General features: G+C 30.6%; 1 protein-coding gene across 4 annotated transcripts in view; it reads left to right on the top strand.

Moving 5' to 3' along the window:
- Positions 1-17,114, top strand: part of LOC118179705 (gelsolin, cytoplasmic-like) — a 301,004-nt gene that overhangs the window by 169,015 nt on the left and 114,875 nt on the right. For all 4 annotated transcript variants that reach the window (XM_085825276.1, XM_085825274.1, XM_085825275.1 and 1 more), the window contains exon 13: positions 16,244-16,429. In XM_085825276.1, coding sequence (XP_085681402.1) covers positions 16,244-16,429 — 186 coding nt within the window. The remainder of the gene's footprint in view (positions 1-16,243; positions 16,430-17,114) is intronic.

A 17,114-nucleotide genomic window follows, 5' to 3' on the forward strand; every position in this document is an offset into this window, starting at 1 on the left:
TATGCATCTGTTTCCCTCTCTCACTTTCTACGCTGCTGGTACTCAAAATGCAATACCATGAATGAAGGATCCAATAATCTTAAAATCTTCCTGTTAGATGACTTAGCATAGACTTTGATGGAATATGCAGATAATTAATATTGCAGTGTATACGCATATCACGTACTCCAGTAATACTATGTAGAAAGACTAAAAAAGAAAGAACTATAAGTTGTTTTAATTACTGGAATTGTATGTTTTGCCAGTGCTCTTTTATGTGGGAAGTTTCAGCATGGCACAATATTCTTTTCAGACAAATCTCATTTTTTCCTTACCATTACGATGGTCTTATCTTAGTCTGGTGACATTTTAATAACAGATATCATGACCCTTGCATTATGAATTATCCTATAAGTCTATCACTAGTGGTTATATATAGTTTAGGGTACTATTATTCATGCCTAATATACTACATTACAGGCACCCTCAGCAGCAATCACTACATCTTAAAATTTTGCGCCCTGTTGTCTTTCCTCCCTTTCAAGGATAGCCTGCTGCTGAGTTTCAATATAATCACAATATTCAATAGTTTTTCATTGCCTATTATGTCATTCTGCTCGCTTGGCAAAAAAAAAAAAAAAAAAAAAAAAAAAAAAAAAAAAAAAGCACAAAGGCAAAATTACAACAAAAATCTCAAATACTTTTAAGGCCACACAAAGATGGAAAATGTTTACAGTCTGAGAAGATTGATGACAGAATATTTAAATTTAAAAGTAGCTCATCAAGAAGAATCTATTAGGTCAAAAAAAAAAAAAAATTCAGAGCATGATTGTAACAAACACTGTTTGAACATGTATACACAGTGTAATATTAGCATGCAAGCATATACTTGTGAATGTATTGACCTTAGTATTCAAAATAATTTGTGCAAACACATTTTTTCAGCAGTAATGTAGAACAGAAGTGAAAGAGGTTATTCTGGAGCAATCACGAAAAGAAGGAGTACAAAATTTAGAAAAACCACACATAAACTTCACTTCTGAGAAATCAACTATCATAATTTTTTTTAATCACTAGTAAATGAAATCCAAAAATTGGGCAATGAAAATAAAAATTTGCAGACTACATTAACAGACAAAATATTTCAGCAAATCATGCAACATTTAAATGCTGTTCAAAAATTATTACAGTTGTCAGAAAATTGCAACACAATAAATCAAAAAAATATATATGCACTAAATTTGAATATACAAGTAAAAAGATTATTCTACAAAAAATATTTTTCTCAAGAAAAATTTGTAAAAAATGAAAACTGAACAAACCTACAGCAAATGAAACAGAAAAGTTCTCAGATATTTTATTAGGACAGGCCTGTCATTAGTAAAGGAAATGATCATGACAATTCAATACAGAAACATCACTAATAAGTGAACTTTATTACTATTTTGCTTGATCAAGAAATTTAATCATACAAGCTAATCATTACTTTTACTGTTAACTGCTCCTGTAAGTTTCTTTCTTTCTATATTAATAATTTAGAACAAACTATGAGAGATTAATTGATTATTTCAAGTTGCTTTAGAACTTTTAAGATATTTAAGAGGTAATTTCATCCAGGAAATCTGCTTGCTAAATGAAAGTGTGCTATGATTAAAGAAAACATTTGTAAATAATCAAACTTTTGAAAATAACATCTGACTAATGTAATATGTTTTGTCAATCACATAATAACTAAGATTTTACTTTTTTTTAATTTTTGCTGTAAATATTATTTGTTGAATATTTTATAGATAATAAAAATACATAATGAAAATTTTGTGCATGCGCTTAATGTTGTAGGTAATTTCGAATGCTTCATCCCAGAACTTTAATTCTTCATTCAGATTTGTGAGGAGAAAAAAAAAAAAAAAAAAAAAAAAACTTAATGTGTATCCAACTTTTTATTTATTTCATAGAAGAATTTTATCTTGAATGTTGAATACTTGTAAATGCATTCACAGTCATCTACTTCCTTTTTTTATTAACGAAAAAGCTCATTAAGCTGTTCATTCACACAATGCTCCAAAAACGTCATCCTTATTACAAACAATGCATATTTTCCTATAGCTTTAAAATTAGTTAAATTATTTCCTTATTCAAAATAGTTCCTTATGTTATCTGAAGAACGAAAACAGCAACTTCATATGGCATTGAACTGTATTTCAGAATTAATCACTTATAAAATTTCATTATGCAATAAATCTTTTTTTTTTTTTTTTTTTTACTGCAGTTTGATAGTTACTCTGTATAAATTGCATTCATAAACTGGTAGAGTTATTGCTGAAAGAATAATAACTAATTGTACAGATATTTTTTTTTATATGGCACAGATGCTTGAACAGTGTGATGTCCTATAAATTATTTCATGTATGTTAATATAAAAGTTGACATGTAAAAATATTATTTTTGAAACTCGAATTAAATAATCAATGATTCATCAAACGCCAAAACGCAAAAACAAGCAGCACCAGGAGATACTTTCAGAAGGCATAATAATCTAATATAGTATGGAAAACTTGAGATTATAAAAGAAAATAAGATTAAACTATAAAACTATATTCATGTTTACATAGTCATTTACGATTACTCCGCCTATAAATGACGTCATTTTCAAGTCAAACATAATTGGCCAACATCAGAAGGGTACGGCGCGGAGTCTAGTTTCTCGTCTGCCTGCGTCATCGAAGAAGTGAAAGATTTCCTCTCACAGCTTGCCGCGTCATCCGATTATAAATGAACTATGCCAACCCACATTAGTATATAAACTTCTTTTAAGAAATAGTCTTCACAAGAAAATCTGTGACAATGCAAGTCAATGATCGTGACGACTTCGAGAAAATATTCAATAACTGGGTTAAAAGTTTCCATTATCTACATTCGAATACATCTAAGTCAGAGAAAATTAATCTATCCCTATAGTATACTAAGATAAAAAAAAAAAAAAAAAAAAAAAAAAAAAAAAAAACTTTTCTTAATTTCTGGTTCAGCGGGGTAGTGTTGTTGAAGTTAAATCTTCCAAATGTGTAACATAATTATTAAATCAAGTGATATCACTATTTAGTAAAAATTTGTTCCCAAGTCTTTACGAATCGTTGTAAACGATAAATAGGAAAATATTTGAAAATCCAATGATTTGCAGTGGCAGTAATGTAAAAGTGGTAATCTTCAAAGTGATCAAAAGGTTATCGGAAAAATACTTCACAAAAACTGTTTATGAAAACACGATAACATCACCGTCATCCGCAATTAACTTTCGTCAAAACTGAAAATTTTATGTTAAAAATTTACTTGGGATGCAGGAAAAGAAATATTAAATGATTCAAAATGAAAATACTCATGCAAACTTTCCGAAATGAAATGTTCAGTATTTCAGGAAATATTCACTTAACTTCTAACTTGTTTGCAATTTTGTTAAATAACATATAATGAGCATTTGGATGCGGGAAAAATAACAAACATTTAATTATCTGGCAATGAATTAAATTTCATTGGAAATGTAATGGCATGAAAAGTAGAAAAGAATTATATCTGTGTGGAAAACCTTGATGATGATTTCTGAATGTGTTTGTTTTTAATAGAAATAGTTAAAGGGTCCTAGATTGGTAATGAACTGCTAAATTGGGTCAATTTTCATCAAAAACGCAGTAAAAAGTTCTCCGTAATTATAAAATATTATTTAAATTCATGAGCTTTGTGACTTCCATCAGACATTGGCAAGACCATCGGCTGTCTGAGCAATACAAGATAAGTATGTGTTTAATAAGTTACCTCAAAGCTGTTAAAGAAATAACGTTTGAGAAAAAATATGGACATTTTCAAGAAAAAAATGTTCTCTTCTGTTCTTTCGGTATTATAATTGTAAACAAAATGCAAAAATTTAGTAAACACGTAGATAAGTCTCAGGAAAAACGGAATATTAACACAAAATATTTTATTAAAGTCTATGTAATTTGAAAACAGTGATCACAATAAATTTTAAAAAAAATCATAGTTCATATAAAGTGCATTAAAATTTTGCTACTGAGCTATGAATTCGTGAAAATCAGCGGGGGGGGGGAAAGTCATTTATCACGTTCGCTTGCGTACAGTATGTTCTCTTGTTTTAATCTTTTTGCTTTTGAGTTGTAGTATTTCTGAAGTTGTAATGTTTTTGAATCTGAAGGCTTAAAACAAAAAATCTCTCTGATTTATCAACTTGTGCCTAAATGTACAGTACAGTCATCAAAATGAAACATTTTTAATATATGTACTACAGACAAAATAAAATTAACAATACTTCATTGTTATTCATGCTCTGTTCATGAAACTAGTCAAGGTTCGTATTCCTGACTTATCACATTCAAAACATTTTCAGAAAAAATATTAATTTCTTGTTCATGTTTTGCATACTCAGATACTAATTTTGTTGGAAATATGGCATTTTCTTATTCCATTTTATATTTCACTGTTACAGTCTGGCTTAGGAGAAATTTTTTCCATGGATATGGCATGCTTCTTCCTATATGTCTGTCACTGTTGTAATAAATTACATTACTAATAAGTGTGAATAAAAGATAGCTATACAGGAATTATCTTGAATGTTTGTTTAATCTGAAACGAAAAATGCAACCCATGTGCAAAAATAGAGCAACTTTATCTTAAAAAGTTCTGCACGAATACATTTTTGTGTCTTGGTCCTTACATGCTTTTCTGTGTTTATCACTTAAGTGCATTGTGTACCTATCTTTTATCTAATTTGTGAAGTATTTCTGTTTGAATGCTTACATTTGAATTTGTTTAATTGATTTTTAAAGTACATGTATATTTTGATCAATGCGTGTGGAAATGAGGAACTGTGGCACCGAGTGGTTCTAAGCATTCCATACTGCATCTTTTCTTAAGAGTACAGCCGGTTAAAAGAGAAAATGCGTTTCGTACTTTGTGAAAATTTTATTTTTGCTGATGATAAATAAAAATGTTATACATGTGCGCAGGACTGTGTGGTTCCAATGTTTAATTAAAATAATGCTTTTCAAAAAAGTGTGGTCTTTCTTATGACACATTAAAATGCGTTAAAATTTTTAAAGTTGGTGACTATAGTATATCATTATATGGAGTTTCTGTCATTATTATCTATTTTGTATAATTATTTGTGTGCAGTTTTATTTACTATCTATGAGAAGTTAAATGTCAAAAAAAGCTGTAAAAGTTCATTATTAAGAAATGTCAGTTTGAAATTTCTATCTTAAAATTATTTGCGTTGGGTCTTTTATGTTAATTACTATGTTGGATCATTATTTGGAACTCTACTCAATATTTCGTGTAATGTATCATAACTATGTAGGAGGTATTTGTCAGGTATAATAAATTAAATTTGGTTCTCAAAAGGTTGTAAGAGTTCAGTGCTAAATAAATTATTGACAATGTGAAATATGGGTATTTTTCAGTTAATTTACAATGAATACGTTAAAAATATTCCAAGTTAACAAATTTTTATATTCCAAGTTGGGAAAAAGGCGATAAAGTTTCATTTCCATGGTTGAATGTTAATTCCATGTGTAGACTTCAAATTCTCCTTCACAAAATGTGGATATTCTTCTCTGTAGTTAAAATATAATTCAATCTTCTGTACCTTGTTAAGAGAGTAAGGCTGTGATAAGTTCAAATATAGTTGTATTTATAAAGTTCTGCGGTAAATGGTGGAATCATATTAAGAATCCGAGTGACGTTTTCACATGAAGGAAAAATCAAGGTTCAGTATATGTTTGGTGATTTAAGTAGGATGTAAGCAAGAAAATACGAGATATTTTTCTAAAATATTTCAAAGAGTTAGCAAAATTTGTGTTAGTAGTATAAATGAATCTTAATGAATAATAGGTAGTGTTCTGAATATATATGTATAAATGTCTGTAGAGTAAAATAAGAAGAAATGAAGTACTATTGGTACGTATCTAAACTTAACTGGGTAGAAATGTCCTATAAAAATTTATTACTCCTTATAAGATTTGTTCAAAATCAGTAGGTCTTGCAATAACGAAATTTATATAAGTCTGTATTTAATTTTTGGGGCGAAGGAATCAGAAACACATCATGAATATGTTTTATAAGTTAAATATAAGGGTAAATGTGTAAATGGAAAGTGTAAAATTTACATTTGTCAAACATAGTTTGGTGAATCCTTTGAATAAAGATAAGACGTGTAAAAGAGAATCCGCGAAGTTTTGTATAGTTAGCCAAAAACTTAATACAGTCATTAATAGTTAGTATAATACATTAGAAGAGAAAGTTCTGAGTATCTCCAACTTAGTAGTATAAAAACTAAGAAATGTAGTATTCCAGTTAAACTATATAGAATGAACATTGTGCGTACTGGTTTAAAGTTACAGAAAATATTATCCATGAAAGCCTGTAGAGTGAAGTTATATGCATGTAAATTCCAGCTTAAAATTTTCTCTATAGCATCTCCAGCATTTCTCTATAGAAATGTATGTAAGTTTACTTTTGGGGAAATGGAATTGTAACATCATGTTGTATTTAAAACAAGGGGGGAGGGGAAAGTTAAGGGTAAAATAAAAATGTAACAAAAATTTTAAAGGAAAGAAAAATAACTAAAACTTACGTTTGGAATTAAAATACATTAGGGGAAAAAACAAAAAACTGCATTTGTGTAAACTAAAAATTGAAAAAAGAATTAAACTTATGAAAATAAATATTACTTTTGTAAAATAAATAAAGTTAAAATGTAGTAACACCTTTTTTTAAAATAAAAAGCGAAAAGGAAAATTTAATTTGTAAAAATAAATATTACTTTTGTAAAAAAAATGAGTTTAAACAAACAACAACAACAACAACAAAAAACACCTTTTTAAAGTAAAAAAGTTAAATGTAAATAAAAAATAAAGTAAAAATACGAAAAGAAATAAATTTGAAAGGAAAAAAAACTTTTGCAAAATAAAAAAGTGAAAAGGAAAAAAATAAATTCGTAAAAATAAAATATTACTTTTGTAAAACCAAAAAAAAGAAAGTTAAATATAAAAAATTAAAGTAAAAATAGAAAAAGGAATAAATTTTGAAAGTTGTCACGTGACCCAAGATGGCGCTGGTGTCGTCACTTCCGGGGAAATCCAAGATGGCGGAGACCACGCCTCCCTTTTTGTGACGTCACATCCGTAGCACGAGTACCTGAGGTTACTACTGAGTATATCTAAAGTGTTATTGAGACTTTTATAAAATCCTAATCCATAAGCTAATAAACTCAGAATTAAAATAAAAGTTTAAAAATAATTTTATACTTAAATGATAATCACAATGACGTAAAAGTAAATTAATGAAAATAATAGAAGTCAGTCATTTTTTTGGTAAGATATCATTACTGTTTCGAGCTATATATCCACAAACTCAAATACTATTTATCAAGGGGGAAATATATGTTCCATTTTCTGTTTTAAAAACAAATTAAATACAAGAAATCCGCTTATGATAACCATCTTCCTTAGAAGATCATCTATAAGTGATTGGTATTTCTGAGATGGGCGACTATTTACTTAGCAGGTCAAAATTGGCTGCAATAAAAGACTGTCGTTTTAAAAAAACTCACAGTATTTAATGCATTCAAATTTCACAAAGATAAAATAGTTGAATAATACAGATAAAATATTTAAATTTTATATTTCAATAAATGGTTTAAATGAAGATTGGTAAGAGAAAAATTGTAAATCCCTCAGGATATTGACTAGAACATAAAAAGCGCAAAATCGAATTCTGTAGCTTAGCAGTCATTAACTCTTATCTTGCAGATAAAGCATTGCCTGAAATTAATTTTTATTTGAATTTAAATTATTGTTATAAATTAAAAATATTGTTACTTATATTGAGAGAAGAATTGTGAAATGAAACTATCATTATCATTACCATTTTAAGCAGTGGCGTAAGGGGGTGTATGATGCCCCGGGCGCCGCTCGCAGAGGGGCACCAAATGGTCTCCAAACAAGATTTTCCGAAAATTTCAGTTTTTATTTTGATCGACTTCTGGAAAATATATTTAAAATTAATAATTATTGTAATATAATTAATTACTTATTGTCTTGATTTGTCTGAAATGAGTAATAAAATGTTTGCAGTATATCAACCAAATATCTCCGTATACAAAACGTTCTTTCTGACCACTTTTTTAAAAATAGAGATATATCTTTATTTTTTTAAAACGAAATGCACATATAGATCCCGCTTTTTATTTTAAAACTATAACACGACCTTGTTCCGAATTTTTCAAACATATCCAGTTTCCAAAAACCGATTCCATAATCTGGAAATGACATTTTGGAAAATTTCTAACGCTTTCGCTACAATGGATTGCATTTGACTTTCCTGTAAACGCCTGATGGCCTTCCTGACTACCGATCCAACTAAGTTACCAAGCTGAGATATCGTGTATTCACTGCTTCAAAGCATTCAACGCGTGTCAGTTGTTTTTAATCTTCTACTACAAAAGGAATGCTGCAGGTCGCTCCTTATCTAAAACGTATAGTTTTCTACGTCACAGACTAAATTTGCATATTCTCAGCTTGTTAAACGTTATAATTTTCCTTTATAATCTATTTCCTTTTGTTAAAAAGGTTGTCGATTATATGGTTATTTCATACCGAACTCACAATATCCTTTAATTGTTTTGAACCGCGAATGTGACTGCAAGATGTTACTGCGCAGTAGAAAAGAAACTGAACCTAAAACTCCATTACAGATCTATGGAAAAAATGTTTTTCCAAGCCTAAGAGTAGCACTTTAACGACTCCTTACTATTTCATTATCAAATGTTAGCTATGAACGTTCGTTCAGCAAATTAAAATAAATTTGGACATATTTACAATCAACGATGGGCAAGATCCCCTAAGTCATCTAGCATTTTTAAAGGTAGAAAGAAAAGAATTTGAAATGATAGACTTTGCGAAAGTAATTCATAAATTTGCTTTTTCCAAGGAAAAAAAAACTGTATACATAGTAATTAATTGTATTAATGTATTATAATATTAAATTATTATTAATAAATATATCTACTTATCTATAATATATATTAAACTTTTTATTGTTTAAAAATTGTACTTTTTTAAAAAACAATTATATAAATATCTAAAATAAATAATACCTTTTTAACTAATTCTAGATAATCGTATGTCTGATTTTCTGCCGACTATTTTAGCAATTCCTTTGCTTGACCATCTCGATTTCCATTTAAAATTTCAATTTTCAAATTTAGAAAAGATTGCATCATCTCTGTTTTGCGTACTACCATCAATTTACTCTGATTGTGTAAATGAGTTGAAGGGTGCATATAAAAGATTATTTACCCTCTCTGGAACTTCTAAACGAAGAGATGAAACGTTGGCCACAGCATTTTATGTCTATTCCTAAAGCAAATCTCCCAGAAACACGAGTTTGGGCTTTAAAAGCTTCGAATATAATCTTTTTCCCAAATATTGGTGTGCTATTAAACATAACAGCTACACTGCCAATAACTCTTGCGAATGTGAACGTTCTGCAAGCGCTTCGAAAAGGTTAGAAAATTATAATAGAGCTACTGTGAGGGAACAGCGCAGAAATTCTTTGGTATTAAAGCACATTCATTGTATTGTAGAGTCATTAGGTTAATTGGAACTAGAAAAGATGAAAAATATGCAACCGCCTTCGCCGGGAATCGAACCACGGACTTCTGGAATACCGGCCCAGCGTGCTACCGTTACACTACGAAGGCACGCCAAGGAAGTGGGAGAAATACCTTATACACTTCCCTTTTTAAAGGGCGATTAGGGTTTTAGGGGGCCTAGTCGCCAAATCCTGGGTGCGGAGAATCATCGTCCACAGCCCTTTTAGTTCGGGCGCCACTTGTAGAGTCATTAGGTTAATTGGAAGTAGAAAAGGTGAAAAATATGCAACCGCCTTCGCCGGGAATCGAACCACGGACCTCTGGAATACCGACCCAGCGTGCTACCGTTACACTACGAAGGCACGCTAGGGAAGTGGGAGAAATACCTTATAGTATCACAGAAATATCATTTGACAAAGTTATTGATATATATGCCAGTTTACAGCCACGGAAAATAGAATTCGGGAATGTTTTAATTGCCGAACCAAAATGTAAGGCCAGAAAAATTTTTGCCCTTTATTAAAATCTTTTTCTTTTTTTTTTTCAATTTCATGTCCAAAATAAATGATGTATTTACGACTTTTACGTGTTTAATTCAATATCTTTATTTTTATATAATTATATACAACAGAAATACAGATTTTTATATTTATAGTTTTTAAAAATTTTTTTATATATATTTAAATATAGGTTTTTATATATTTATTTATCTTTATAGTTATATTATGAAACCAAAGTAAGATGAATTTCAAAATTCTTTTAATATTTCTTTGTATGTATGTGAGTGTGTACATCAAAAATGAAAGTAAAATAATAGAAGCACTTTTACTAGCATTATTCTATTTTTGTTATTTATTATGCTTTTTAAAATGGCTGTATGGCTGTAAAGGTTAAAGTGACTAAGGTGAAAAACAAAAACAGAGTTTCGCATTTAATATGTTTGTAAGGTAGTAATTATAAATACTATAGTTAAATGCAATATATCCATAATTATATTACATAATTTTATTATTAATATTATTAATAAAACTTATAATATAATTATTATTTATATTAAGATAACTTCCATTAACATAATATATTCATCACGTAATAATTACGTATATATTGGAAGATGCTGTGATAGGTAGAATAGTATAGGCATAGGAGTCGTAACGGGCACCCTTCCGTAATTTGAGCTGGCTACGCCCATGCTAACATAAATTTCCCTTTCTTGCTTTTTTTCATTCAACACATTTAATTTTAAATCTAAAACGTATAGTTTTAGATTTAAAATATAATTAAATCTTATATATATAAATAATAAATAATATAATTAATCTTATATTATATATATATCTAAAATATCTTATATATATATCTAAAATATAATCTTATATATATATCTAATATAATCTTATATATATATCTAAAATATAATTAATCTTATATATTATTATTATAATATAATTTTATTGAAATTATTGGTATCATACATAAACTTGTCTACAGGTTACAACTGATCAATAATTAAACACAGTTTGAAATACTTATAAAAACTGGATGCAATTATTATTATTGCTAAAATGATAGGATGGATGGAAGTTGGTTCTGCTCTGTTCATATGGTACATAGTATATTCAGCTTGAATATAGAACGGTGGTTAAACGAAGATGAACATACCAACAGAAATTTGCTTGATGCGTCCATCTCGCTGCTGAAGAAGATAGACATAGTATAATGCACATGGCTATGATGCCATATCCCAAATCTTAGCTCAGAAATTAATCTACATTGCGCCGACAGAAAGACACAGTTCTATTAGAAAAAGAAAGTTCTATATATTCCGTTCTACTGGGCCGATTGACGAAGTTCAAATTGTGTTTTTCATGTCTCGAAAGCGCGACTTAGGATATGTATTAGATTTATACATAGCATTGTTCAAATTTAGGTATTTTGACACAAAATCGGACTTTTTCTGAAATGATATGCCAATTTCTTTCCATACTTCCATTCTACGACTCAAATTACGGCAAACTACGAAGTTTTGTAAAAATCGCACGAGTAGTTTTTAAAAAATTTCAGCTTTCAGAAATTTTTTATCTCCTCAATGTCAATTGAGGTTTGGTATATATTTATTAATCTGTCTTTTTTTATAAAACTTATTTGATTCCTTACACAGTTCGAAATTTAGGTTCATTCCAAATAAAATCCACCCATTTTTTATAACTTATTTTTTAAATCTGTATTTTTAAATAATTTTTATAATATTTCGAAAAAATTGTTGAATTATAGCCTATAAAATTTTTACAATCATTTTAAAGTAGCTGTATTTCTGAATTATAACCTATAAAATTTTTACAATCATCTTAAAGTAGATGTATTTCTGAATTATAACCTGTAAAATTTTTACAATCATCTTAAAATAGATCTATGTCTAAGCATACCCGCCAAAAATTAGAGCTTTTTATTCAAAATTTCCGAAAATATACGCGAATTTATATATTGGCGCGTTCTGAAATTTGGCATATTTGTTGAAAGCGATATTAACGAAGCAGCATATTTGTTTACACACTTTCTTAAAATTATTTGAAAGTAGAAATGATGTGACTTTTTTTTCCGCTCATCCAGAATGTAAAAGGGCAGGAACGGTGTGTCTTTTTTCCCGCTCCTGCACAACGGAAGGGAAAGGAAAATAGGTTGCCATATATTAAGAAGTTCGCCAAGTGAATTATATTCGGCTGAAACTGGAAAAAATGCGCCAAGTTAAATTTTGAATTTCTCCGCAAATTTCGCACCAAATTTCATAGAAGCGAAATATAGAAAAAAACGGCATGTTATTTCAGAAAAAGTCCGATTTTGTGTCAAAATACCTATATTAGAACAAAGCTATATATAAATTTAATATATATCCTAAGTTGCTCTTTCGAGACATGAAAACGCAATTTGAATTTCGTCAATCGGCCCACTAGAACGGGAAATATTGAACTTTCACCCCCCCCTTTTATATAAGAACAGAATTTAACAGATGCAAAGTTTGCACTGAGTAGCAAAAAGCCTAGTGCTGGTGTTGGATGGAGATAAAAATGGTATGAGATTATAAAGTATTTCTCCTGTCTTCCTAGCGTGCCTTCGGGGTGTAGTGGTCTGCACGCTGGGCGCGTATTCCATAGGTCCGTGATTCGATTCCAGGTGAAGGCGTTGCTCATTTTTCATGACTCCTGCTTCCAAAAAATACCTAATATCTCTACAGTGGCGCATGAATTAAAAGAGTGGTGGATGATGATTCTCCACACCCAGGATTTGGCTATTGGGCTGCATAAAATCCCCAGTCGCCCTTTACAAAGGGGAGTATATAAAGTATTTCTCCCGCCTTCTTAGCGTGCCTTCATGGTGTAGTAGTTTGCACGCTGGGCGCGTATTCCAGAGGACCGTGGTTTGATTCCCGGCGAAGGCGTTGCTCATTTTTCATTCCTGCTTCCGAAAAATACCTAATGTCTCTGGAACATGTCATTTCAGATAACATGGCTTCCGTCATGATGGTTGCTTCTCTGATTGGTAGTATTCTTGAGACAGAATAAATGAGTCCTGCAATTATGTATTGTTATGAAGGTACAGAACATGATGTTGTGTTGAGGAGTGGTACGATACTATAATTCCATTCATATTTGGCATGCATTGTTAACAAACTGATGTGCAAGACTTAAGCAGCTTTTCTGATTTTGGCCGTAATTTTGCAAAAATCAACCGGGAGACATGGAATTCATACTACAAAGGCACAATGTAGTACTTTGTACACACAGTGTACAATGAGGAAAGTATAGAATCAAAAAATGAATGAGACACATACAATATGGAATGAATAGAAAAAGCTTTTATTGACGTAATGGGATAGGAACAAAAAACCGTCTGGCCAGGAGGGAGAACAACAAATCGAAGAGCCGTAGGAACGGATATGACTGACCCTAACCGCAATGGTTGTGTTGCACCATCTGTTGATACTCAACAATAGATTATATAATAGTTCGTGGGGTAAGAGTTCCCAAATCTTCAAGCAGCATTTGTTTCAGTTGTCTGGTGTTCTCTGGAGGCTACGATTGTGCCACTAGGTGTCTTCCTAAAGTATCCCACACATGTTCAATGGATTTAAATCAAGAGAGCATGCTGACCATTCCATTCTGTGGTCACTTTCTAGGAGCTCCTAAACAGCATGAGACCTGTGTGGCTATGCATTGTCATCCATAAAACAAAGTTAGGACCAATGGCACCTTGAAAAAGAGGCATGTGGTGGGGGACATCACAGTGATGACCTCCAGTAAAAGCACCTCTGTTAAAAAATGTGGAGCTCCATCCATATGTTCTTCGCAGTGCCTCGCCATACAAACGCCTCAGAACGATCCCAATGGCCCTTTTCCCTAATGTTAATGGGAAGAAATTGTGTCCTGCCTCTCTCCATAACAACTGGCATTGAAAATCGTTTGTCAGATTGAATCTGATCAGTAAAAAGAACATTTGATGAAGTATACAGTGTATATATTCTCTACACCACTGTAACAATGCTGCCGATGGGCTGCTGTGAATGAGATGCAACGTTCAGGAAAATAACCGAATACGCCACCTTTGGGAAACCGTCTGGACACCTATTGTCTGGTTGCTGTGGGCAACTGCTGATAAATGTTGTCTTTTGTCTTTTCACTTGCATGTCGGTGATCGGTCACTGTTGTTTTTCTTGGATGACCACCAACTTTTCTTACTGCTGTACTTGTCATTTGAAAGGCTTTCAAAGCTTGTGAAACAACACTTTCATCATTCCAAACTTTTAGGTGACAGACGTCAAACTATGATTCTCCTCAAGCTTACCAATCATTTTACCATGCGTAAAAGCACCCCGATGTTTTCCTGTAGCCATACTGTATGTACAATCTTACTTTCACTTGCAGAAGAATGTCTGGAAATGTGTCTTTCTGTCTTCTTTTTAAGTTGCCTTGCACTGTGCTCACTGACTCGTTGTCTTTTACATGCCCTGATGTCATGAATGTATCCCCTGATGTCATGAAACTGATATTTGCATATGTGTCACCTTTCTGCTGAATTGGCTTTACATTGCACTAATTGCAAAAATCCCTTTTCAGCAATTTCATGGTTGTATGTTGAAAAGTGAATTTTGTTGCTTAATTTTTGCACATTTGTCATTGTTACATTTCTGAAATGCTGGAACTTGTCAACAAAACAATGTATAACTGCATGCACACACACCATCTAATAATCGCTATGTTTTGTTGCTTACTTAAGCCCATACATTCATTGCATCTGTTGCCTATTTAACTTGTCAGCTCATGACCACACAAGGGCTGCCATATTGCTGACCACATGCAACTACCGTGTATTTCTGCATATATGCCGAGAATTTTCATAACTTTTTCTAAAGCTAAACTGTGTGGGTCAGCTTATATAAAGATCCGCTTATATCACAAAAAAATGTAGGTGCATATCCATTAGCCAGGGCAAGCAATAAACCACCAGATATAACATTTTTTATTTCTTAAGTTAATGAAAAAAATTATTGTAAATGGAATGAGTTATTCACTTTGTGTAAATGAGTTGTTTTATTTTTGAAATTGTTTACATTGCTTTGTTGTTTCATCGTCAAAATCTGATGTTAACGAAATTTGCGCCGGGTAAAGGAAAATGACCCCGTATTACCTTTTTAGATTTTGGCATTTCTACTAATTAAAGATGTTTTTTCGCCACTTATTTTTTAGTTAGGAGAAATGCCATTGAGCAATACTGTTGTTAAATTTTCAGCAAGTGTGATAATCTTTAATCGTGATAAAATTTCTGTTTCAACTAATCCTTCAGACAAAAAATAAAATTGCCCAGAAAATAAGACGGGCACAGATACCACAGACTGTAAACGAAACAACAAATGAATGAGGAAAATGTGGTAGCTTCAGATAAGGTTACCAGAATTAAAACTATCGTCACTGATATTTCCCATTTTAATTGTAGAGTAATTTTGATTCGATAAAATTGCAGCCCTTTTACTTGCTTGGCTTTTGTCCTCATCATGACATGTTTGAATATTATAGTTTTTTTTTTCTTTTTTTTTCCCCGGCTTATGTACGGATTTTGAATTTTGGGTAAATTTTTGAAGAATAAACATATTCTCACTTCTACAGGGATCAGCTTATATTTGAGAATATACGGTACGCAAGATGAACATAGGCAATGTGTCAAAAGTGCATTGAATTACATATTCCAAGCATACATCTAATATCTCTTTCTCTCTATTCCAGGCCATGTAGCATCAGTTACTGTTACTTCACCTTTATAAGTTTTTTGCGTAATAAATATGATTGTGATAGTTTTTATTTTTTGTAATTTTGCACTTTTAATGGCCAACATTGTAGATGTGCATGTAATTTAACTACTATGAAATTTCTTCTTTTTATTGTTTTGTTTTTAGATCATTTTTAAAGAGAGGATGAAATTTATAATTTGTTTTATGGATTGTCTCTGCGTAAACAATTTAAGATCTATAGTATTAGGCTTTAACAAAAAAAAAAAAAAAAAAAAAAATGTGCACATAAAAGTTATTTATAAATGCTTAATATTATTTCATTATAGGCCCGTGTAGTTCATGGCCAAGAACCTGAGCATTTCCTTAGAATTTTCAAAGGCAAAATTGTAATCTTGATGGGTGGTCATGCTAGTGGTTTTAAAAATATTCATGATTATGATTCTTTTGATGTTGATGGTACTCGCCTTTTTCAAGTCAGAGGAACAAATGACTACAACACTCGCGCTGAGCAGGTATTGTACCTTTCTACGTTTGATACATGTTACTTATAAGTTTTAAAGTGTTACATAAAATAAGGATTTAAAAAAAAAAAAAAAAAAAAAAAAAAACTTTTTATAATTAAGTAGAATGCAATGCAAATAATTATTTCTTTTTTGAAATAGCTTCTTACTTTAGTCTAAACGTTTTTGATCAGAAAATACATTTGCTTTTGAAGAAAATAATATATAATTGTGAATAAAATACAGTGAAAGTAGACTAAAAGAAAACAGTTGAGCTTTTGGGTAAAATAGTTTTGAAAGTGAAGATACATCATTGATCAAAATGTAAAATAAAATCTGTGCAAAATAATCTGTACATGTAAAAAATTTAAAAAAGAATGTGGTCAATAAATTAATAAGAATGGAGCGCCTATGTTAAAAAATAAATATATGCAACAGAATAACTTAAAAATAAAACGCACCAGATAGAGGGAGTATATGGGAAGAGAAGAATATTCACAAAATAAATTAATGAAATTTAATTTTCAAATTGTAGTTAATAAGGAATAAGTTATAAACATTCTTCACCTTTTCAATAACTAAAAAAACTTGCAGGAGTCAATAAACTTAGAACTTTTGATGCTAGTAATATTAGATACAACAATAAAGTATTTTGAGTCTCTTACTCAATTATCTTTTATAAAAAGATTTTAAGAAT

The sequence above is a fragment of the Stegodyphus dumicola genome, chromosome 10 (assembly GCF_044657685.1).
Source record: "Stegodyphus dumicola isolate Sdum_Otavi_A_Nest chromosome 10, ASM4465768v1".
NCBI lineage: Eukaryota > Metazoa > Arthropoda > Arachnida > Araneae > Eresidae > Stegodyphus > Stegodyphus dumicola.